Source organism: Bos indicus x Bos taurus, chromosome 18 (assembly GCF_003369695.1).
Source record: "Bos indicus x Bos taurus breed Angus x Brahman F1 hybrid chromosome 18, Bos_hybrid_MaternalHap_v2.0, whole genome shotgun sequence".
NCBI classification, from domain to species: Eukaryota; Metazoa; Chordata; class Mammalia; order Artiodactyla; family Bovidae; genus Bos; species Bos indicus x Bos taurus.
The window spans coordinates 29,286,954-29,312,085 of NC_040093.1; the positions used below are offsets into that span (position 1 = coordinate 29,286,954).

The 25,132-nt window shown below is 38.8% G+C and overlaps 1 protein-coding gene across 1 annotated transcript; it reads right to left on the minus strand.

Annotated features, from left to right (window-relative positions):
• Positions 1-303: 303 nt before the first annotated feature.
• LOC113876670 (cytochrome b5 type B) lies at positions 304-24,719 on the minus strand. The gene is made up of 5 exons (XM_027516144.1): positions 24,469-24,719; positions 15,484-15,612; positions 14,918-14,947; positions 6,895-6,923; positions 304-3,972 (listed from the first exon to the last, which is right to left on the minus strand). The coding sequence occupies exons 1-5, from the start codon at positions 24,628-24,630 to the stop codon at positions 3,882-3,884; spliced, it is 441 nt and encodes a 146-aa protein (XP_027371945.1). The 5' UTR covers positions 24,631-24,719; the 3' UTR covers positions 304-3,881.
• Between the last annotated feature and the right edge of the window lie 413 nt (positions 24,720-25,132).

The following is a 25,132-nucleotide window of genomic DNA, read 5'->3' on the forward strand; positions in this document are numbered from 1 at the left end:
GGTTTCAGTAAAAACCTGTCTACCTCGTTGCCATATCATATCTGTTAACACAGCAAAAGTCTTGGTTTGTGCCTCTCGTGATTATCAAATGAGCAACACACATCAAGGGAAGAGCAACAGCAGCAAGAATCCTGAAGAACCATAGAACTCTCTTCAGGTACACTAACCCCACTATTAGCACAGATACAGGCGGCTTTTATGCTCTCCAATTCTTTTCTTCCAGAACACCTGAGAACTACAGAACCAAAATTTCGACTAAAAAAAGAAATTAAAACAAACAAACAAAATAACTGTAGTCAGGGCAAGAAATGGAAAACAGTATCTTTATTGTGTGTCGTTCTAAACAAACACTCACTGTGTGCACATTCCAGCAGACAAAGATCTTTGTTCAAAATATGCTGATAAAATAGGTAAACAAACTCCATTTATTGAATACACAAAAGGAATGTTAATATTACTTGCTCAGAGTGGAGGGTAAAATCAAAAGAAAGAAAGTGAAATCATCGTGCTTTGCCTGAACAGCAAAGGGAGAATCAGGTGCAGGTGCCAACTGGGCCCTCAAGTTCATGAGTGAGAAGCTAGGTGTGGAGTAGGTCATCTGAAAAATACCTCTCTGCTTCTTGGAACCTCCCCTCTGAGATCACCCCCAACAAATTACAAACCCAGCTCTCTCAGAGCACAGCCGCCAGATGGGACTAAACTCATTACTTTCATGATATTTGGCAAAAGAACAAGATGGTTGAAAGAAAGAAAGAAAAAACAACAACCGTCTCTGTTGACACAAGACACATGTGAATCCATTTCTCCTGGGGAAGGAAGTAACCAGTATTACTGTTCTGTGTTTCTAAAATGGAATTTAATCAGACGGGTATCACTTGAGATTTTAAACTTGAGATACTCTGTAAGTAATGATATATCTGGCCTGAAAAGCATTTTTCTTTGCTCCACATGGGAACTGAGTGAGTGTAAACACAACAATGTTCTTATTTCACAACATGTGCATTCATGACAATTGCTGAAAGAACTTTACAGGGTCAAATTATAGGTTCCAATGGATTTTTGTTGCAGCTTAAGTGGTCACATGAGAACTAAACACAGTGTAAACTTTGTCCCCACCACTTTCCTGTCTTTACAAAACGTAAGTCATTTGGAAACCAAAACCAACTCCTGAGAGAGAGAGGCAGGAAATCTTGGGACCCGGCACTAACATCCTTATTTGGGGGCACTAATTTCCCCTCATCTCCTCTCCTGTGATCTCCAGCCATTATGCTGACAGTATGGTGGGCGCCGGCGGTTAAGTCTTCCTTGGGAATAAACAACCGAACACTCCAGACACCCCAGGAGGCTCGGGACAACAGGGGCTGGCTCCACTGGCTCTGCAGAGGGGTTTTTTACAACCCATCAACGTCGAGGCTGTTTCAAGAATTCCCATCTATGTCTTCAAACAAAAGTCCTTTTTGATAGATTTGGCTAATATACTGTATTACTTTATTGTTTAGATAAAAACCTCTGCAAGCTCTCACACAAGCTCTACCTTTCACCTGGCTGTTTATGTAGGCAGCAGAATAATAAGTGGACCCAAAAGTGGTTTTTATAACATAAAGTGACATCACATTAGCAGATCAAAAGAGAGCCCTGGCTATTGGATGGATTTCATGGCTGGCTGAGACAAAGTCTGAAAATCTTTTCCTCTGGCTCTGAATGAAAACAAGTCCAGATGTAAACAGGAAACGACAATCAATATGAAACAGAAAAACATACCTTTTGCAGTGATCTTTCACCTTAAAAAATATCAAAAAACACAAATTTTACTGAAGAATATTGTTCTTTAATATTTCTTCTAAGCCAGATGTTTTCCATTCAATTTTGAGGACTGCCAACACATTTTTAATTGATCCAAGTTATCTTCTGGCTTAGTTTTAGCTTGAATGTTCCCTTTTCCAGCTCCTCAATACTCCTTTGTTCTTCATTTCTACCCCAGTGTGGGCCCATGTCATCAGGTGACTTAAATGATTACAGCAATTAAATATCAATTCTTATTCAAGGCAACCCTTCTTTGCCTTCAAATTGAGGAGTAATCAAGTCACACCACCCCTGTTACATAATTATCAAAGATTTTTCTTTCAGTAAATTGTCTTAAATTGGCATCTTATAATGCATACAAAATATTTTCTAAAGACGATAAAAATTTTAAAGTTAAGCCCACATCCCTGACATATAAAAGCTGGCCAGAAATCCCCTAAAATTACTCCATAATGTCATAACCAAGTGCACAATTACCAGGTTAATGTTATTTTTATGAATCCTGAATTTGCTCAACTGCTAAATCACAGGATACGAGACCTGGGCTGAACTTTTTCTTAAGCAGTTTGCATGGGCAGACCCTGGTTTGCTGTGTAGCTTCCTGTCCTGTCAAGTCTCTGGCAAGCAGGAAGAGGGGAGCAGACGCTGAGCAGTGACCATGGTCCTTCCTGAACCACGAGGTTCCCTGCTGTACGTGACAACGGCTCAGAGCAGACTGGTCACCCTCAAAGGACAGGGAGGAAGAATCACCACAGTCGTCAGCAGAAAACTACCAGTGAACGGTCTCCTCAGGTGCTTCCAGAGAGGAAGAGAGCAGCCAAATACGCCAGAGAAACGCCTGAACTGAGAAGAAACAGTAATATAATTCTGAATAATAACCTACTCCTCACGGAAACAGTTATCCAAGGGAAAAAAAAAAGTAACTACCACTTTTTTTCCCCCCTCTCAATGGAAAAACAACAAAACCACAAATTGGAGCCATGGAGGTAAAATACAGATGAAGTGGAAAACACTCTTGTCCCACTCTCCTGCTTCCAAATGCTGCTTTACCATGGGAGTTACTTTACTGGGGCAAACAGAAGATCAAATACTGTATCTTTTATCAATTTGGAGTCTCTTACTTTTAAAAAATGGGGGATAAAACATTGCCAATTAATTTAAAAAAAAACAGCAAAATCCTTCATAAAACTGTAAAGCTCTAAAGATACACTTACTTGCATTTTACCCATAAAAGATGGTAACTTAAAAAGAAGAAAAAAGATGGTTAGGAACTGGTGCCAAATCAAAATAAAGGATGAAAGTTTTAGTGCTTCTTCTGAACTCTTGCCCTTAAAGTAGTATTTTTCAATATTTTTCAAAAGAAAGATTACTGTGAATTCACTCTGTCACCCTAATTCATCTCTCCCTCTCCCTGTTTCTCTCCACTCCCAATGAACAAAAGGGAAGCAGCGTTCTGCCCAGCACCACCATCTGATGCCTTAGAGGGTGGCAAGGGCTCCTTGCTACACTTGGGCAGTTTTAACAAATACAAACAAGGAACAGGATAATTCTGCAGTTGCATTTTAAGTCACAGATGTGCAACCTGATGCCATGAATTAAAACCTCTTATGATAAATAATAAAATTAAGTCATAATTTAAAAAATAGGAACATTTACTTAAAAGAAAAAGGGAAAAATAAAAGCTTCAAAACCAGAACGTGACAAGCTGTTAAATATGTCTAGTGTGCGTTTGAAGCACTGGAAAGCAGGCCATTTTACCAAAGGGAATGCCACAATGACATGTGGACTGTAATCACAGAAGACAGTCCTGAAACATAAAGGCGCTCCTGGAAAAGAGTAAAGAGAGGAAACAAAGGCAAGGATACGGAAAAACGAGCAGGTGCTTTGAGAGTCAGGCTCTGAGAGATGACTTGGACACGGCCGTGGAGCTGAGGTGGACGTCTGGCCAACGGTCTGGGTTCCAAGGGGTAAGAATACAAATGGCAGGACTCGAGAAGAGGGCACCGCTGCAGGCTCCAAATAAGTCTCTAGTTCTTGCTCCCAAGTGGAAATGCTTTCCAGACTTCAACAAGGTCTCCTCAGGAGGACTTGCTCTCCGCCATGTAGTAACGATACAGAAAACCTAAGAGAATAGCACCCACGATGGGGAAGATCCAATACGACCAGTAGCTAGATGTTCAAGGGGGAAAAAAGCAATAAAATTGTGAACATTTCATACCAAATGTTCCCTATCATTCAACATTCACATTTTAATACTGAAGTATTTAAATACTTTAATATTTAATATTCTCCAAATCAAAAAATTTTGATTTGGAGAAATTAAAAAAAAAACACAAGATTTTAATTAAAGTGAAAGTTCAACAATAATTTTAAAAGGACTAAAAATGGAACATATAGCATGATACCAAAAAAAGATAATACATACACACACACACTACGTTTTCACAAAGACATAAATGGTTATTTCTGGGTTATGGGATTACAGATAGTTTAAATTTTTCTTCAAGCCTTTTCACATATTCTACAATTAACATCCTTAAACAGGAAAAGGCCACCATTTTATGTATATAATTATCAGTGTAGAACCAATGATACCTAATACAATTGCTGATGATATTATATCTGCCCCAAATATATTTTTAAAATTTAATCCTCACAACAATCCTATGAAATGAGTACTATTATTATTCTCATTTTACACATAGAAAACACAAGCTCTGCACCCAAAATCACAAAGGGAAGTTGGTCAAGCAGCTTGATTCCTATCCTCCTTTGGACACTAATAAGGACAGACACACACACAGAACACACTGACAGTGCTAATGAAGTCAGGCAAATGGTAGCCGGCTTAAGAAGTCCTACAAAGAAATTTTCCTCAGTTTAAGGACAGTCATTATTCTCTTCAAAATAAAGAGAATTCCTTGGTGGCCCAGTGGTTAAGACGACACTTTCACTGCGGTGGCCCTGAGTTCAATCACTGGTTGGGGAACTAAGATCTTGCAAGTTACATGGTACAGTCAAAAAAAGAAAAAAAAAAAAAAAAATCCTTCTTCGCTATTAGAACTTAATTAACGCTGCTAGTTTTAATCCAAATGACCTGGCTGCCCCTCCACTTAAGACATATGCAGTCTTAGTATTAAAAGGCTTTGAAGTCCACAAAAACCAGCTGCCGTTCAATAATAAAAATTATTCTTTTTGCCTGAACATGCCAAGTACTTGTACATTAAAGTATGGCAGAAAGCTATTCTCCACAAGTTTAGAATGTCAGCCAGGTAGCTTTGCTTAAAGACACAAGCAAGTTGGTCAGTATGTACAACAGCTATATGGCACGGGGAAACATAAAAGTAATCTCCCCAAAAGAGTAATGATTTCAGGTACCTTTCAGGGCAGCCCAAGAGGCAAAAGAGATCAAAAGCAGGACCCTTGACAAAACACAGAAGATAAAGCCTTCCGTGCAAAAGACTATGAGTGGTTGACCATCAGTCCTCAGATAATCCTCTGTAACTTTATGACCACTGAGAACAGAAGCAGAGGAAATGCATCTATACTGCAGCAAAGGAGATACAGGTTCAACAACAACCTCTTGCCCACAAGACAGAACTCTATTCATTCAGATTTATCCAGGTTATTGCCAGTAGCTGTGACTGTTATATTTTTGTTGGTTTGTAGTATTCCACTGTGTGAATATCCCAGAATGAATTCATTCATTTTACTAATGAATGGTTATCTAGGTCGTTTCCAATATTTTAATATCTTGAATAATGTTGCTATGAGCATTCCTGTAATGTGTTCACTGGTATATATGTATACACATTTTTCTTGAGTGTGTGTGTGTGTATATATATATATCTCCCTAGAAATGGAATTGCTGGATCAAAAGTTACTATATTATTAAATTTACTTGATATCAACTGTTTTCCACAGTGATTGTACCCATTTACATTTCCTCAAGACCCTAAAGGGCCTAAGAATATTGGTAATTCACTTCCTAAACAACTCTTATTTTTAGAATTTTTAATTTTGGCCAATAGGTATGAAATATACCCTATGATTTTAATTTACATCTCTCTGATGACAAATGAAATCAAATTTTTTTTAATATGCTCATATTTGTGCTTCCTCTTCTGTAAGGTGCTTAAATCTTTTTCTCATATTCTATAAAGTTATTTTTTAATTGATTTGTAAAAATTCTTTATGTATTCTACATAATAATTCTTAACCAATTTTAAGTGTTGTAAAAGTCTACAGCAAGTTTATGGCCTATATTTTCAAATTCTTTATGGGACTTTGGGCTGAGTATAAATCAGCTGAATTTACTAACAGTTTCCTTTAATTTCCACTTTCTAAAAATATTCTGACCATCATATCAAACAAAAACGACATGGTACTTTTATAGGGGCGGGGTGGGGGAAGACACATTTTCTCTTTCTATGAAATGCCTTAAGTGTGATCTCAGAAAGATGAAACAGCTCTATATAATCTCTGTAAATTTTTATAAGCCAAGGATTCTACAATTATCTCAAGCAGAGACACTATTTAAGGGATGCCAAATGCATACTTTTCAGGGCTACCACTACTGTATTAGCAACATTACTGCAAGGGACATTACTAGGTAAACCTTTGAGAAAACTCAAACTCCTGAATATGACTGCAATACACAATTCTTTTCTTTTGTAAAATGTAATAATAGCACCCACATTATAGGTGTGTTGTGAGGATTAAAAGAGAATAAGTTTTTAGTGGAAACTGCATAGCTGGGCTGAGCTGCCGAGACTGTGGGTCTGACTTAGGAGTAATACTTGTCCATGCACTCTTGCCTCTTACTACGTATAACTCTGATTTATGTCACAATGAGATTTAAAAACTACTCAAGGCAAGAACTTTTTTGAGATTATTCAAGATGACTGAAACTGGAAAAATTAATTTTGCTAAAGCTAAGAGATTACTGATTTGCAGTAATTCTGACCAAAAATAAAGAATGAGCTGTCGAACTATACTCTTAAGTTATGTTACATATGTATATTTATGGAAGGCACCTCTTTGCCACGTAGTATGTTGGAGCATAAAAAAGTCTATTAAGGGAATACCAACCTTTTGCACGTATTGCTTTTCGGAGGTTCCTGAAGAAGACGCATATTTAAAAACAAACAAAACAAAAAAAGATTAACACAGAGTATATAAAACTTCTCAAAAATATTCATGTAAACTATGAAACTAAAATAACAACTTCATCTTTCATGTAATTTGATGTTCGCAAGTATCCATATGTAATGGGAAGATGGGCAATTCTTTTTCTGATAATATACTGGCATTCTCTAGTAAAGAATCACTATGAAAGCACACAGAAATGACCTAAATTCTTTTTATTTATTGGAAAAAAAAATGCCATTGATACAAACTATATTACAATAAACTAATGAACTAATTTGCAGTCACAATGATATGCCTAGTTTAGCTGGGCTTGCCACTGGCAGTAGTTAAAATCACATTTCCCGAAAACATATTTAAAAAATAAAAACTCCTCTGTCGTAACATAGAGATCAACTGGGAAATGCTCAAAAGCATGCAGATGACTGCTCTGTGACTTAGAGAAGCAAACTGGTTTACTCTCCGAAATCATAATTAAGATTAGAGATCTTAGGGCTTATTTCACACCGAAAACAGGAAAAATGGGGTTAGGGTTAAGAAAATACCAAAATAAATTAAAAAAAAAAAAGTGGCAGCAACTAATCAAGAGGTACTGATACATCAGTGACAACACAGATGAACCCTGAAATTGTTACTTGACAAAACCAGACAAAAAGACCATGTATTACATAAGTCCATTTACATGAAATGTTCAGAACAGGCAACCAAAAGGCAAGAAAGTAGATCAGTGGTTTCCTAGGGCAGGGAGAAGAGGATCTGGAGGGACACGGAAAATGACTGCTGAAGGTTATGGGGTTTCTTTTTAGAGTGGTGAAAATGCTCAAAAATTGATTTGTGATTATGGTTGAACAACTCTAAATATACTAAAAACCCTTGACCTATACATCTTAAATAGGTGAATTGGATGAAATGTGAATTACATCTTAATAAAGCTGATACCAAAATTTTAAATTCAATTTATATAAACATCAAATGAACTTATGGATTTCATTAATTAGTTGTAGAGTACAAAAAAGCATGCTAACTTACCGCCAGAGGACAGTAACTCATTAGCATAGGTTACTGCTGCCCGAAAGATCATCTCTGCCAATAGTCAGCAGTATGCCAGGGTATGAACACATAATTACAGTTCTCCGTAATCTCCAAGAATTCCAACAACCCTACATACATATTGGCCTAGATACTTTAGAGCAGACCATGAGGTGAGTTTTAGCTTCCTATATCCAGAAGACTGTAATTCAAATAAGACCATGCCTCAAACCTGAAAGAAATTCACCTACAGCCAAGAAAAACCTCTAAAAAGTTTTAGATAAATCTTATTACTTTACTATTACATTTCTTTGCGATCCCGATAATAACAATCTGGGACATTTCTCCTTGAGTAGAATGAGTCAGGTTAGTTAAAACATGTTACTGTCAATCTTTGAGAAATACAGCAAATGTTTTGCAGAGTTGAAAGGCGGGAGTGGTACTGACGGTTGTGTCTGCATCTCATTTATTACACTGCCTTTCAAAATATTCCACTACAGTAACCAAAAAGTGATTGAATTCTATGAATAAAATGTCCATGGTCTTTTATGCTTTCATTATCCACAAATATACCAATGATTTATAAAACAATGTAGAATTAGCATTTTTTTAAAAAAGAAGGTAATCTGAAAGGCTTACATGAGAGCATAATGAATAATATATGTATCACTTAGCTTAACCTATAAAAACATTAAAAGCCATTAGTTCATATAAAGGAATTCTCTAGAAGTTTTTAGCTTCTTTTACAACCACAAGCACTGGGTGTGTGCTAACTCGAGTGAACCTCAGACAATGCAGTAAGCAACCCAGAGAAGAAAGAGGGCGGGGAAGAGACGAGACATACCGAGACTGTAATATACTGAAATGGTAATAGTTCCTAACAAGCAATTTTTTAAAATTTAAATATATATGGTTTCCATCCTTCCTTCCCACTGCTCATTCCTCCTTTTAACCAAGTACCTCAACCCGTTTTAAGATCAAGCTTTCCCTGAAGGCAAAAAGAACTACCACCCTAACACTGGAGGAAAGAGAAGAGAAAGCAGCATATCCTCTTTAGAATACTGACAGCCAAATAAATGCCAAAGGACAGTTACTCTGCTTTTAATCAACTATAAATGAAAGAGTTGTTTAAGGCACACTGCTCATGGTAGCCAAGTGCCTCAGCCAACTTCAGAAAGAAGCCAAAAAAGTTATTTTTAATTTAACAAAATTAAAAAGAAAAAAGTTCTATTAACACAGAATCTTTCTTCGAGTCTACCTTTCTGTTCTCACCGTGCACAGTTCTCATTTCCACTCCAGAGCTCTGTGCTGAGTCTAACAGATGCTTAGGTGAAATTCCTACAGTTTATGATTGACTTTAATTTACCCCTGTGGGTGTTCAGGCATATCTTGGCTGCTTATGTTCTTGCCCACATGTTAATTTACATGCAAGATTGGTCAGGAGAAGGCACTGGTCTCCATCTTTGGCACAGACAGTAATAACTACAATACCCTATGATTTTAGTTACAAAAGAGCAGTTCAAGTCCAGATTTTTCTACGAAAAGCTTTCTCAAGTCATTAACATCCATGTTTTCTTTCTCCTCCAACAAGTCTGGAATATACTCCCCAACAACCACATCGTTCTAAGTCTACTCTAACTTTAATTCAAAATTAACAGAAATTAACTGTTTAAACAAGGTGGTTCCTCAAGTTCAAGATTCACTAAGGCTTTAATTCCCTCATAAAATACATATGTAAATAAATACATGCACATACATATAAATACTAAACAAAGGAAATAGTTCATAATTTTTGAGTAACCTTTTAATTAATGCTGATTATAACTGAAATTACACCTGGTATCTTCGGGCTCCATGCTAAATCAGTTTCCTCACTTGTGAACTGAAAAGCTCAGATCAGATGAACCTGAATTCTAAAGTCATATTCAATTAACTCAACACATTTCTCTGAGCCAAGGGCATTGTAGCAAAACTTACAAGAGCAGACTTCTAAAGATTAGAGAAATGTTAATACCATGCTCCCACATCCAGGAAGACTGAAGGAGCACAACCACAAAGAGATGCTTCGATCTCACAGATGCTCTTCTGATATGCTTTCATGTGGTTAAAGGAATGATAAAGAAATCTCAAAACTGGCAAACATATGGGAACAGATTTAGGGATCAGTGGGGGGTGATTTCAATATGAATCCTGTTTAGAGAAAAAAACATAGGAGAACACATTCTTAAGGAATGGTGTATTTTGTCACCAGAATATACACAGGAAGCAATGAGTCAAAATTATGGTTATGAGGCATTCAAATATATAGACAGGACATTATACATATACTTCAAGCCTAAATAGCTTATATTTAGACTTTCAGAGATTTAAATAAAAGGGAAACATAAGGTATATAAGAAGCTTATGTGTTAATTCCTAAATTGAATATTTGCCATTCCTAGAGGATTCCAAGTATTTAAAATGGGAAGAAGTGGATTTTAAGCCACAGGACACCTTCAACAACTTTAATGAGTATTTGGGCAGCCTGGTAGTTTTTGTAGCTTTTTATTTAGAATAGTTTGGTTTGTATGTGGCCAGAAACATGAAAAACAACTTGGGAACTTTGGGGTTCAAACTATTGCAAAGGGTTCTCCCCTCAGAACACAAAAGACTATGTAACATTAGCTATCACTATATGAATTCTAACGTTAGGTTCATTGTACAATCTAGGAAGTCTGAGTTTTGAAAGTACATGATGTCAATATATTCATGGGCATGGGGTATGGATCTTGAGGACAGCCTTCTCAGGAAGCTCCAATGTACTAAGATTTCTTTCTAGATGAGAATACAGTTGTGACAACTACTGTCTTGTGAAGCACAAATGCCTGGTCAGCCCAGTCATACAAAAAATAGTTCCCTGTACATAAGGGCAAATGCAAACATGAAAAACACCCGCTGAGGCAAATTTCTACGTGACTTTCTCAAGAACCCACTGTGACAAGATATAGAAGATAACACGGAAGGAAAAAATGAAAACACTCAGAGACTATTCTACTTTCACCACACTGGAGGGCTGATTTGAAAAAGATGTTACCCTTGTCCTTCTGACATCCTGCTTTGCAAAACTACCTGTCATTCCTAAATAAAGCATTACAAGGAGAGACACTAACCCTTGAGATTTCTCAAGAAGGGTGTTTTGTCTTTCAAGAGTGACCTTGCCACTATAGTCTGCTTTATTTCAAAAGATTATGTTACAAAATACAAATGTTAGGTAAACAAACAGTCAACAATGAAACAACCACACAAAATTCTTTGATAAATAGCAAGCACTACTCATCCAAAGGCATATCCATTTCAAATATTAATAAATTGGGTTGTAGCTATGATAGGAATATTTAACAATTCTTAAAAGGAAATTTTTAGTATGATGCAACCAACTACATCACAAAACTATAAAGTACATGTTCTTTTTAGTTTCCCTCTCATAAAAGAGAAGGTAAACGGAACATTATGTATGTTCCTGCATGTAACTATAATAGAAAACTCTGTGTAACAAAAGTCTGTAATATCTGGGAAAGAAAAATGTACTTGCCTTTAAATGTAATTTACAAATTACTTCTAATATAGACAGAACTGACTAGATTTCAAGTTAAATTTCTTAAGTTGAAAAATGAAGTTTAAGAAACATGCTAAGCTTTTATAGAGACAACCTTACTTGCTTAAAAAGATGTTTATAAATTGATAGGGAACAGTCACTAAGGTAAAATGCTTTAGCAGAAAGAAGCAAGGCTCAGAACAGCATGTGCGAGATTTTTAAAGGATGGGGTAGTTGGTCTGTTGGTCAATCCATCTGCCTTCCACCCATCCATTTACATTTATGTATGCACAGAATCCCTTCAGAAGAGTAAACGAGAAAATGGCAGCTGGCTACCTCAGGAGAAGGGAACCCGGGAGACACAGCTGGCGATGGGAATCATTTTTATAGTATACTTTTTCATACTATTTGAATTTTTAACCATGTACACCACAAACTTCCCATTCAAAAAATGGAAAAACGGTCAAGTTATTGGGTCTATTCACTGCAATGAGACTTGACTAGTGAAGCAGTTGGGAACTGTAACCTAGAAAATACCTTCTGAATAAATGAATGAAACAGTACCACATTTTTTGGTCAGGTTGCGTATGTATGTTACCTCATCTCCTGAACTAAAGGTAGACTCTGACTGATCAAGGTTCTAGCCAAGAATTAAATGCATAATCAAGAGACATCACTGACCACAAATGTATCTTGGTTACTTGCAGCACAGTAGGCAGGCAAATGGGCACAGAAAACAGCTTCTAAGGTGAGTTTCCGTAACTCAAAAGCAGACCAGAAAAATTTTAACTCAAATGTGAACAGAAGACTGGTAGCATGGGGACTAATTCAGCTGAGGAGAGATTTAAGAGAGAAAAATGTTTTTAATTCTAGTTATTTTCAACTGAAGCAGGTAAGAAAAACATCCGCAGTCTCTAAGCTTTTAAGCTTTGGTATTATAACAAACACTTCAGGGTCTTGAACCTCAGGCATTACAAGGAAACAATGGTGACCATCAGTGTCAAAGCAAAAGTAGTATGAAGAGCAGTTTCTAAAAAACTGGGAAAGTTCCTGATTTGCAGTTGGGAATAGCATGTTTTAGGTGCTTTAAAAAAAGTTGTTTGTTTTTTTTGCAGGGGTGCGGAGGTAGTTTCAGACGGGGAAGAGGTATGGAGTTGTGGAGGGAAGAGAGAAGCAGAGAAATAAAGGAAGAAGGGAAATGAAAACTCTGTCCATAAGGCAGGAGAAACCTCTAAATGAGGCATTGTAAAAAAAAAAAAATCAATTATTTACAGAGGTTCTGAAACCTTAACTGAAAGCACAGTAATGAAATGAACTTGACATTTACTTCTTCATGGTAAATGTAAAAAAAATTAAGAAAAGAGATAGCTGGAGCCTAGATGCAGAAGGGCTTATTTAAAACCTATGTAAGAAATAAATCTGAAGGCTCAAGAATTTCTTTCTGGAACTAAAATCAGGCTGGACTATATAAGCTCTACGACAACCTATGTAGGTGGTCTTGAAATTTTTCCCAAAGGTTTCCCTTGGCTGGTCTGCCTGAAGTACAGCAGTGTGACTGGAAACACTCAATAATCAGACTCTCTATTTAAAGGAGACTGTAGACTTTGAGTACAGCAGACATGAGGAAAACACAGCCTTGAAAACACTGCCCTTAATCACTGCTTAATTTAAGCTGGGCTGGGGCCAAACTACATTTGGAGACTTCTAAATTCTTACCAAATTTCATCAAATCTCACCAGTTAAAAGCGTTTTTCTTTATTTCTTATAAAAAGTTCAAGGCTCAATAGTTTTATCTGAGACATCTCTAGTTACTTCTTTGGGCTACAGAAGGCAGACAGCGCTTTCCACAGAAAAGAATTAAAAGCTCCCTAAAAGTTTTCACATGAAAAGATGGGCATGTCATTCAGCCAAATGTCTGGCGCTTGGCTACCTGGGTTACTTTAAATGCAAACTCCCACCTCCAGACAGCATGAATCAGTAGTAGTAATGGAAGCCCAGGGAATACGCACTTTGGAAAACATGCCAAGAGATTCCAATACAGGCGGTACAAGGAACAGAACTGGAACAACACTGCTCTCCATTCCTAAGGATGGTCCTAACTCCATACTATACCACCAAGGAAGAAAAATGGCAACAAGAAGCAATTTGTAAGACTTCTGGACACTGGAACTTCTCCCCTCACAGATTTTGTTTTAATATAGAAAGTGCTCTCAGGGTGCTATGAACAAGTGGGTTATGGTTCCTGAATTAAGGTACATCTCCTGTACAAACAGGCATATCCCTCAAATCAGATGTTGACCTCTGAGAGCAATGGTTTCTGGACATGTTCAATATACCAAACAAGCCATTGCTTAGTTCAAATTTTACCTTAATTACACAAGTGAAGATTCAAGAATGGATAGTACACGTGTTAGGAGGGGAGGACAAACTACCAGAGCTCACAAAGCCTTTAAGGAACCACTTCACATCCCCTTCATAAACAATTCAACAGTTCAGAGTAGCAGAGTGCAACGAGATGGAAGAGTTAATTTACACAAACACTCCAGATGGTGGGGGAACAGGTGGCAGAATCTGTCAAGCAACCTCTAGAGTTGAAAGAATCCGTGTCTTGGCCAACTTTACTGTCACACAGGTTCAGTAATTCCAGCTCAATGCGGAAAGGGAAGCTAGGAGGAGGAAAAGGGGAAGGAGCATCGCCTCCAAGAAGTTCTGGTGACAACTAAGTGCTGCGTCTTTAAATTCAGAGAGAAGAAGAGTTGAGGAAGACAGAAAAAAAATGAGGGAATAAGGGAAGTGAGGCATCCCGCTTGTGGGAAACAAAAAGGCATTCAAATTTTCTTCCTGGTACATTATGCAGTACACATTAAAGTTTTCAAATATTTAATCTTCTACTTTTGTGGTAGAAGAATTCACCGAGTGAATGGGAAGGGTGTGTAGACCTATTTGAGCCCAGACAACAGGGTAATGGGGACAGAAAGGCCTGTTCCAGTCAGTTACTCAATTATTCCGGTCTACAACTTGTTCTAAGACTTGCAAGAATAAATCAACTTTTCAATTCTTTTTCCAACACAGAAGCAATTCTTATCACCTATACTATTGAATGTAAGAACACGAGTCATAGCTTTAGAGTTTCAATTTTTTAAAAAAATGAACAGGGGCCTGAACAAAATGTTCCTATTGTTCAAGTCTCCACTACTTTTTTCTGAGATGGTACTGGATGCAAATTCCTGAAAAATGAGATTTTTGCTTGGAGGGAAAAGTAAACATTGCTCGTTAAAATACTTCAAAAAAAAAAGTAATTCCATTTGAGTAAATAGAAATATAAACACTTGAAACACACAAGAGAAATAGAAGACTTCTTACCTTGCTACCACCTCCAGGTTTAAGGTCATTCTGTTTAAAGAGGAAAACAAATAATATTTTAAGACACATCCAAACAAACTCTCATTACGTACTTATTTCTAACTTTGGGACATGAGACTACCTTCTGGTAGCAATTCCCTAGGAGGTGCCAGGATCTATAGAAAGGCCCTGCCCACTACCCCCGACCTCATCCCTGCATCCCTGACTCTGAGCACATCACGGTCCCTTGTTGGAATGGCATGGTCCACAGTTACCACTTTTAGCAAAGAATTTGCAAGAACAATCAAACCACTATTTTAGATCAAGGTATTAACCTCATTACAAAGAAATTAATCAACTAAAAACCCACTTCCAAAATCAGTTCCTTTTCAGAGATACTCTATGTGCTGATTTACAAACAAGAAGCTCCAGCTTAGCACAGTAAGGCCGGATGATTTTGGAGAAAATTTAGCCTCATGGCTGGGCTGAATGAATCTCCACTTTAGTCATTCATTCCCTCATCACGACCTGTGGCTGCTAGATAGCTTCCTCTCTCTACAAGCACTCCTAGCTCGGCTGGTTCTTACCGGGTGCACGTCACCAATATAGTACTGCTTGAGCATTTCTCTGGCGTCTGAGGAGTGGCCTACATCTTCAAAGCTTTCAGTTGCATCTCCTCCAGCTTGTTCCATCAGAACCTCTTCTCCACCAGGATGCTACAAGAAAAAGATATTTATTAAAGTAAGGGCTCTCTAAAAAGCTAACTGATATAAGCTCCTCCCCTGCTGCCCTCCTCTTTTCCCTTTTCTCCTTTAAATGGCAGCAATGGGATGAACCAGCACTGTATACCCTGTGACAGGAGCAGTGGGGAGAACACTACGTAATTACTGTGTCTTCTGGCCAAAAATGCATACTGTGAGTTTATGAGGAAACCTAGGAAAATCGCAAACTGAGAGACATTCTACAAAATGATCTGCCCGTGATCTCCAAAAATATCAAAGTCAAGAAAGCCAAGGAAAGACGACTTTTCTATTCCTGGTCTGGGATGATTCCACATGCTGCGGGGCAACAAGCCCACGCGCCACAACTGATGAGCCCGCAATTACCGAGAAGCACAAGCTCTAGGCCCATAGGTTTCAGTAGATTAGTTATTGCCTAATGGTTATGAAGTTTGTTTGGGGAAATGAAAAAGCTTTAGAAATAGATAGCAGTGTTGGTTGTACAGACTGTGAGTGCAATTAATGGCACCTAATGGTACAGTTAAAAATGGTTACAATGGCAAATTTTATGTGTACTTTACCACACACACATACAAAGCTTGGTTTACATACCTATAATTAATGTAACCCAAAAATTTACTTTTGTCTGAATCATAGCAAAATAAAACAAGTAAGACCAAAAGAGTCTGGAGGTTAGTGAACTAGATTGGTTACCAGTGCTATTCAAATCTATCACACAATCATAAATTTCTCCCTGTTTTTATTAAGTAGACCTAACATAAGGTGGTACACATTTCCCATTTTTTTCTGCTTTACTTTTAAATCTCATATGAATCTGCAAAAAAGATTCTTCTGAATTTGACAGCCTTTATGTTTTAAGACTAATGGATCTTGTCTTAGCTTTTATTGTATAAGCAATTAAATAACATTACAAATATTTCAAATAAACTATATGGCAGTCAAGATCATAAACTTTCAATTGATGAAACAATGCCTGTGATGGATTCATTTCTATTTCAGTCCAGCAATAATCAATTGAAATACTTCACAGATACAAAGGAAACTTTGTGATGTTCTTCTGTGAAGGGTTTTAGTAAATTCAAGAAATATATGGCAGGGAGCAAGGGAAATCTTTCAGCTTTTCATTAAGTTCATGTACTAAGTATTATTGAAAGGAGGACAGAAAATTTATATTTTAATACAGAAAAGAAAGAGGACAAATTGCTAACATAAAATAATACTTCTAGATTGCTAATTCTATGGAATGGATAAGGAACAGACGGACATAAAAGAGAATGTGAAGAATGACAGTTACAGAATAAAAATCTTGTTGGGAAAAAAATTACACAAATTCTCTGTGAATGGAAAAAATCTCTGTGAATGGAATAGTGATGTAATAAAAATGTAACAATAGGATATGCTAAAGACCACCTGACTTGGAAAATGAAATCTAGAAACATTAAGATTACGGAAGCTGCAAAATTAGGCCAGGTTAGCCAAACAGATTAGCAGAATACTAATCATCAAAATAAGATATGGAGGTTAAAGTTTTGGAGAGGATAAATACTACTTCATAAAAAATAGTCTGACAACTCAAAGAAAGATAAGAGACCTGGGTGGTGAACAGCAGGAAATGGTGCAGGTCCATAGGTATTTGCGTTTGGATTAGAAAGAACCTAGTAAGGCAGGGGTGTCACCTAGGAGAGGTTAACCTGATGGCTGCCAGAAAGGGTGTAACTCTGGCAGTTCCAACTGCTCAGGGTCTAAATATCAGGTCTGCAGATCCAAACGTAACTCATCCCCACCAGATGATACACCCGTATTCCCCACCATGTTAGGCCCTACTGCTACAGATTCTCACAGTTCCCTAGGCATCTGCATGGTGTTTATCACAACTGCAACTGTTTATTTAATGTCTTCTTCCTGCACTAGACCATAAGCTCCCTAAGAACAGGAACCATGGCTGTCTTACTCGTGGCCATATTCCTGAATATCACAGAACCTGGAACACAGTGAGATCTAGGGGGCGCTCGCGGTGCCCTCCTCCACTCCCACCTGCCCCCTCTCTGCCTCGCTGGCATGTATGCCGCACAAATACACACGCCAAAGTCAAAGTGTCCATCAGGGCAGCTCACCTGGGCAGTGCTGGAGGTTAAATTTTGCCTCATGTTATTTCTAGCTTTCCCTAGGACTAGCCACATGGGCCTGTTTGAGAAAAGAAAGCATACTTTCTATAGATTTGCTAATTCCACAAGCTATATAACGACTGAATTGCACTTTCATTTGACCAGCCTTGGAGAAAGACAGTAGGAATTGTGCTTAGTCAAACTCTGAAGCTTTCAGGGGATGGCACCAAGCAGAGCCCACATCCTGTCTTTCCTAAAGCAAGACTACTCTACCACGCACAACAATTGCTTGTGCACAGATCTCATCTTCCTGGCAAGTCCAAAGCATCTGATTCACCTTTACATCTTCAGGGCATGTGCTAGTTACTATGCACTCAAAAGCTTACTGAGCTTTTTATATCAGGTACCATGATAAATCTTTGTATGAATTACCTAAATTAACTGTCTCAACAACTCTGTGGAGTAGATACTATAATCTCCCTTGAACAGATGGAAAAAGGTCTTTACAGAGCACATTTTCCTAAAGTTATAGTTAAGTAGGAAACTGAACAAGACTTTTTAACCCCACAGCCCACATCCAGTCATTAGAATGTTTTATATACCAAATGTGTGTGTATATATATATATGTGTGCATGTATATATATACATCTCACCAAAATTCTCTTCAAAAGACACCTAAGAAAACGAGAAGGCAAAATACAGACTGTGAGAAAATATTCACAATACATATTTCTGAAAGGACTTGCATCCAGAATATATAAAGACTGCCTTCAAGTCAGTAATAAGAAAACAATACAATTAAAAATGAGCAAGACTGAACACACCCTTTATAAGACACACACAAGGCCAATCAGCCCTTGAAGATGCTCAAAATCATTAGTCATCAGGAAAAACAAGTTAAAACCATTGTTATGTACAGACACACATCTATCAGAACGGCTACAACTAAAAGCACTGAGAACACATCATGCGTCAGTGAAGATGGAGAGAAACTGGAAGACTGACACACTGCTGATGCGACTGTAAAATGAGGGGGCCACTCTGGCAGAAAAAGTCTGCCAACTGCTTCAGATGTAAAACAAAAACAATAGAAAACAAAAAATATGAGCTATAGGAATTCCCTGGCATCCAATGGTTAGGACTCAGCTTTTACTGTCAAGGGATCCCTGGTTGGGGAAATAAGACCCCACAAGCCATGTGGTACAGTCAGAAAGGAAAAAAAACAGAACAGCAATCTCACTTGTAGGTATTTCCCCAAAAGGAATGAAAATGTATCTACACACAGATTTGTACATGAAAAGTTCACAACAGCATTATTCATAATAGCCAAAAAAAAAAAAAAGAGGAAACAACTCAGCATCAGTCAACAGGTGAACAGCTAAATTTTAGTACAGTTACAATGAAATAATAAGCACTAAACAGGAACACGCTGCTGACACATAGAAAAAATATAGATGAATCTCACAGATACATTGAAAGATGTCAGGACAAAAAACAAAGTGTGAGAAATCAATCACTGGCTGCACAAGAACACAGATGGTAGAAATGTTCTAAACAGTGATGGTGATGCGGACTATACAGGTGAGACCTCTGTCAAAGCTCATGGAACTCCACGTATAAAATCTCTACGTTCTGTTGTATGGACGTTAGATCTCAATAGAGTTGACTTAGACGGGGGAAAAATCTACACAGCAAAATATTACTAACGACCCAAATGCTTAGAAATAGGAGACTGCTTGAATAAGTCAGAATCAGTTCAACGATTTCTATGAATAATAAGAAAGTGTTCCAGATGTGGATATGGAAAGACTCTTGAGATATATAGTTATGTGAAAAAGGCATGTTATCAGTTACCTTATGGGGGAGGGGGGGAGAATGAGAGGAACTACATTCACTTTTGCTTACAGGCACAAAATAAAACTCTGGAAATATTCACAAACAGTAGTAGTTAACTTTAGGAGGAAGTGGAGGTGGGCAGATGGGAAGAAGGCTTTGCACAGGATACCTATATGACCTACTCAAAAAATTAAAAAATTACCTGGGTTCCAGAAAAAAGGTGCTAGTTCTAACTTCCCTCTAACACATTCCCACCCTTCCAAATTACATCTAAGATATGGAAGAAGGTGGCTGTAAAACAGACCTAATTCTATATTCTATAGCCATGAAAAAAACAAAAAACAGAGGCAAATCCTAATGTCATGGGCACAGGCTATCTGGTCAGACTGCTTGTATCAGTGAGCATTATGACTTTTTTAAAGTTATTTCTCTGCTCCTCAGTTTTCTCATCTCTAAAATGGGCTATTAAGTGGATTAAAAAAGAAATTATATGCAAGCTGTTAGAATAATAAGCACCTAACACAAACTATTACTATTCTGAATCAATTAATAGACACTATAACTTGATTACAGAGAAGGCAATGGCACCCCACTCCAGTACGCTTGCCTGAAAAATCCCATGGACAGAGAAGCCTGATAGGCTGCGGTTCATGGGGTCGCTAAGAGTCCGACAAGACTGAGCGACTTCACTTTCACTTTTCATTTTCATGCACTGGAGAAGAAAACGGCAACCCACTCCAGTGTTCTTGCCTGGAGAATCCCAGGGACAGGGAAGCCTGGTGGGCTGCTGTCTCTGGGGTTGCACAGAGTCGGACACAACTGAAGCGACAGCAGCATAACTTGATTAAGGAATACTATGATTCTATTTCTGTTTATCAGTCAGTTCAGTCCCTCAGTCATGTCCGACTCTGCAACCCCATGGACTGCAGCACTCCATGGAAGATGGAGAATTCAAATTCTTGGGGTTTAAAGAGTTCCTTTCTTCCCTTCTGTATTGTTTTTCCCTTCAATCTAGTCTCAAAACCTCAGCAAAAATAATATATTTGAAATAAATTCCTTCAATGTCACCCCCATGTTAAAACACATCAGTGGTTTTCCATTTACCTATGGTATGGTTCACAAATCCATACCACCTACCCAGCCTTGCCTGTCCTGGCTCCTGCCAAGCTCTTCGGCCATTCTTGACCTTTACTGGATACACTAAAGCCACAGCTGCTTTCAGTCCCACCAACACGCCAAACTCTTGCTTGACTCTGCAAATGCCGTAGGAATGCTCTTTTCTTTCATCTTCCCAAAGCTAGTTCCCTCTCATCAACGAAAAGTCATCTTCACAGAAGCTTTCTCAGATCACTCTTATTAAAGTAGATTTCCCCACCACGGCCATTTTACTTTCTCAACTTCTTGCCTGTTTCCTTCCCAGGAAGGAAACATTTGGCTGTTTTTGCTGTGTCTCCCTTAGAAGGGTAGCTTCAAGAGGGCAGATCTATGTCTATTTTTATACTACCAGGACCTAGTACCACAGCACTTGAGAAGAGTCAGCACTAAACAAATGTTTGCTGAATGAATAAAATGCTATCCCATCTGTGAAGCAGATCCTAAAGCAGTATACCCACTCATCCCAACAGTCACTAAAAAAGTACATAGAAAGCTTTAAAACAGCATAATGGGTTATTTTAGGTTACTGTTGTCAGAAATGGTTAATTATACATAAGACAATGGTTTCCCAAATTTTCCCACTTGTGATACAGTAATAAGAATATAAACTGAAACGAAGTTCACAAAATCATATTTACCTTTGCTAAGATGTACTTTGATATTTCAGTCAATGGCATAAGATATTGTAACCATTTCTACATAATTTTTTTCAAAACCACTAAGTAACAGAAATACAATGTGTACGATTGTAATGTTTTGGTTTTTCATTTGTGATTTCAATAAATTAAATCAATACCACTGACCGAAAACTATGAAATTAATCTATTAGAAGATAATTCAATTATATTACCAATCCTAAATTATCACATTCAAAGTCCAAAGTAACACTCTAACCATATTCATTAATCAAAAAAGAAAGCAATCTATAAATGCTATATACTCAAATGAGGACCCTCTTTCTGAGGAGGAGCCCCAAAGCGAATTCAGATTGGAAAGAAAAGGATGAAAATTGATGTTTCTTCCTGATCTGATCTAACAGCAACCCAGTTCCTCCAGACCTCAAGGCAAAAACCTCAGTCACCCTTGACTCTCAAATTTAAGGCATCATTAAAAAAAAAAAAAGGCATCATTAAATTTATTGGCTCTACCGTCACAGTACATCCAAAATCTGACACTTCTCACTACCACTACCACCACCCTAGCCTAAGCCACTATCTCTAGCCCAAGTTACCGTCACAGCCTCCTAACTAGATTCCAGTGTTCCTTCAGTCTCTTCTCAACAGTGCAGCCAGTGATGCTTGAATAATAAACCATTAAGTCACATATTACTGGTCCTCTGCTCCACTATGCTTGGGAGAAGGCAATGGCACCCCACTCCAGTACTCTTGCCTGGAAAACCCCACGGCTGCAGTCCATGGGGTCGATAAGTTGGACAAGACTGAGCAACTTCACTTTCACTTTTCACTTTCACGCATTGGAGAAGAAAATGGCAACCCACTCCAGTGTTCTTGCCTGGAGAATCCCAGGGATGGGGGAGCCTGGTGGGCTGCAGTCCATGGGGGTCGCACAGAGTTGGACACGACTGAAGTGACTTAGCAGCAGCAGCGGCAGCTCCACTATGCTTACCCATCTCAGAACAAAAGTCAAAATCCTTTCTAAAACCAGCAAAACTGTACTTGACCTGCTCCTCACCTTGATCATGCTGACCTCATCTACTACTCTCCAACCACCATAACCTCCCTCACTGTTCCTCAAACACACTGGACATACTCGCACTTCAAGGCCTTTAAATTTGCTTTGAACAAGCTCTTCCTGCTGATATCCACAAGGCCAGCTCCCTTAACTTCTCTCTGACCTTTACTTTAGTCATCATCTTAATAAAGCCATTTCTGGCCACCACACCTAAAATTTCAACCCCTCATCTTCATGCTGTCACTCCATACATGTCCATAGTCCTCTTCTCTGCTTCATTTTTCTCCTTAGCACTTGACTTGGAATGAAGAAGAACACAGGGACAGAGACTCTGGAACAGGGTAAGTGAGAATGGCGAACTGCAGGTAAAGATCTGCAAGTCAAGCTTGAAAGGCCATGCTGGCACACCTATGGTATCTCTGGCTTCATCAGCACATGGTGAACCACGCTAGTAACTGTTCAAGATTAAACTAATGTCCACCACATGCACTGAGTGTTCCTTCCAAGTTCATTATCTATTCTGAATTAATCAAGAAGAAACTGGAGGGGAATGAAACCACAAAAAACCCCATACTGGCTACCCATTTTGAACTATGCTTTACTGTGCTATAAGCCACACTGGAAACTTACGAGGCATACACCAAAGTACAGCTAAGACTAGAATTCCAAAGCACTGCTATGTAGACAAGAGAAACCAAGGAATATATCTAAGACACACCCTGCCACTAATCAGTTGCCTGACCAAAATCTTTCTGAACCTGTTTCTTATATTCTTGCTAAAATAAGGATCAATACTATTCAGTGAAAGTGAAAGTGAAGTCGCTCAGTCGTGTCGCACTCTTTTCGACCCCATGGACTGTAGCCCACCAGGCTCCCCCATCCCTGGGATTCTCCAGGCAAGAGTACTGGAGTGGGGTGCCATTTCCTTCTCCAATGCATGAAAGTGAAAAGTGAAAGTGAAGTTGCTCAGTCGTGTCCGACTCTGAGAGACCCCATGGACTGCAGCCCACCAGGCTCCTCCATCCATGGGACTTTCCAGGCAAGAGTACTGGAGTCGGGTGCCATTGCCTTCTCTGGTTAATAGGTTTATATTATACAAATATGCCCAAGAAATTAACCATTAGATTATTAATCTACTGCTCAAAATAAAAATATACACATCAAAAATAAACCACCAAATACATTTACACTTAAAATATCCCAAACCCTCAGGGATTGGGATTGAGAGGAATGACTGCAAAAAAGCACGAGGGAAATTTTTACTGTAATGAATATGTTCTTTCTCAACTGGAGTTGTGATTACATGGATGAATATATTTGTCAAAACTCATCAAACTGTACATTTTAAACATGCACGATTTATTGTATGTAAATTACACCTCAGTAGAGTTAAAAGTGTATTTCTTAAAAAAAAAAAAAACAATCAGTTGCACCAGTCTCAAGGAGAACTTGTAAAACCTAATACACACGCTTGATTTACCAAAGAGGTAACAGTCTGAGTCAGAAGCCAAAAATAAAAAACCCCAAATCAGCTCATAACCTCTGGCCTCAAAGTCTGCTCAAAACAGGAAAAAGAAACGCAGCATAATGGTAAGAAGGGAGAAGGCATCTCAGCTTCTTCTCAAGAAAATTAAAACCAAACAGTGGTATTACTTCAGAAGGCACAGTGAAAAAAAATGAGTAGAGATTTTGCGCTTTCAGACCTAGGTTCGAATGACTCTAGGCTGTTAGGTGAGAAACTCTGAGGCTCGGTTTCCCTTTCCGTAAAATGGTGATACCGGTGACTCAAAAGTTTAGCCAAGCTAACAGTAAGTGCTCAATATGTGGCAGAAGCATAGTATTGAAGGTACCAGCACTTAATGGCGGAAGAAATCCACGCAGACCTAAGGTCCCCCCTCAAACCCACCAAACTCCGTCTCGAAGGGTCTCGGTCCCTTTTCGCACGTCTTTTCGTCCTCAGCTAGGCCTCACTTCCCTCCCACACACCCTACCAGCGTTTCGGGGCCCGTACCCCCTCAGCGCAGTCCACCTGCCGGGCCCCACCTCGTCAAGAAAGCGGCTGACATCGTAGACTCGCCCGTGGATCACCAGCCATATGTCCTTCGGGGAATTGCGCTTCGCCACCTCCTCCAGTCGGTAATAGGTGACGGAAGTCTCGACTCCTTGCTCTTTTCCATCGCCGCCGCTTGCTACCACAGTGGCCATTGGGCCTGAGATAACCTCTTTTCCACCGCTATTCCGGTTTCCACTACCAACTTCCTGGAAGTCGACCTCCTGCTCTGTCCTCACCAGCTTCCGTAACCGGGGCCAACCTGTCAACAGCCAATCACGCCTACGAATAGTTTCTGGTTCGTTTTCTTTTCACCAATGAAACGAGGAATTCTATTTCAAATCCCACACACTCCTCACCAGACCCTAGGGGCGTCGGCCTGGTTCGAGGTAAAACTAACCAATCTGGATCACCCATCCCCTCCAATCTCACCAATAAGATACCGTGATTTTGGAAAGGCGCCTAAGAGACACGTCTGTCTAAGAGGTTTCTTCTTCAGTCGGTTTATGTGTTGTGCTTAGTCGCTCAGTCGTGTCCGACTCTTTGCGATCCCATGGGCCATAGCCCGCCGGGCTCATCTGTCCATGGGGATTCTCCAGGCAAGAATAGTGGAGTGGGTTGCCATGCCGCCTCCTCCAGGGGATCTTACCAACCCAG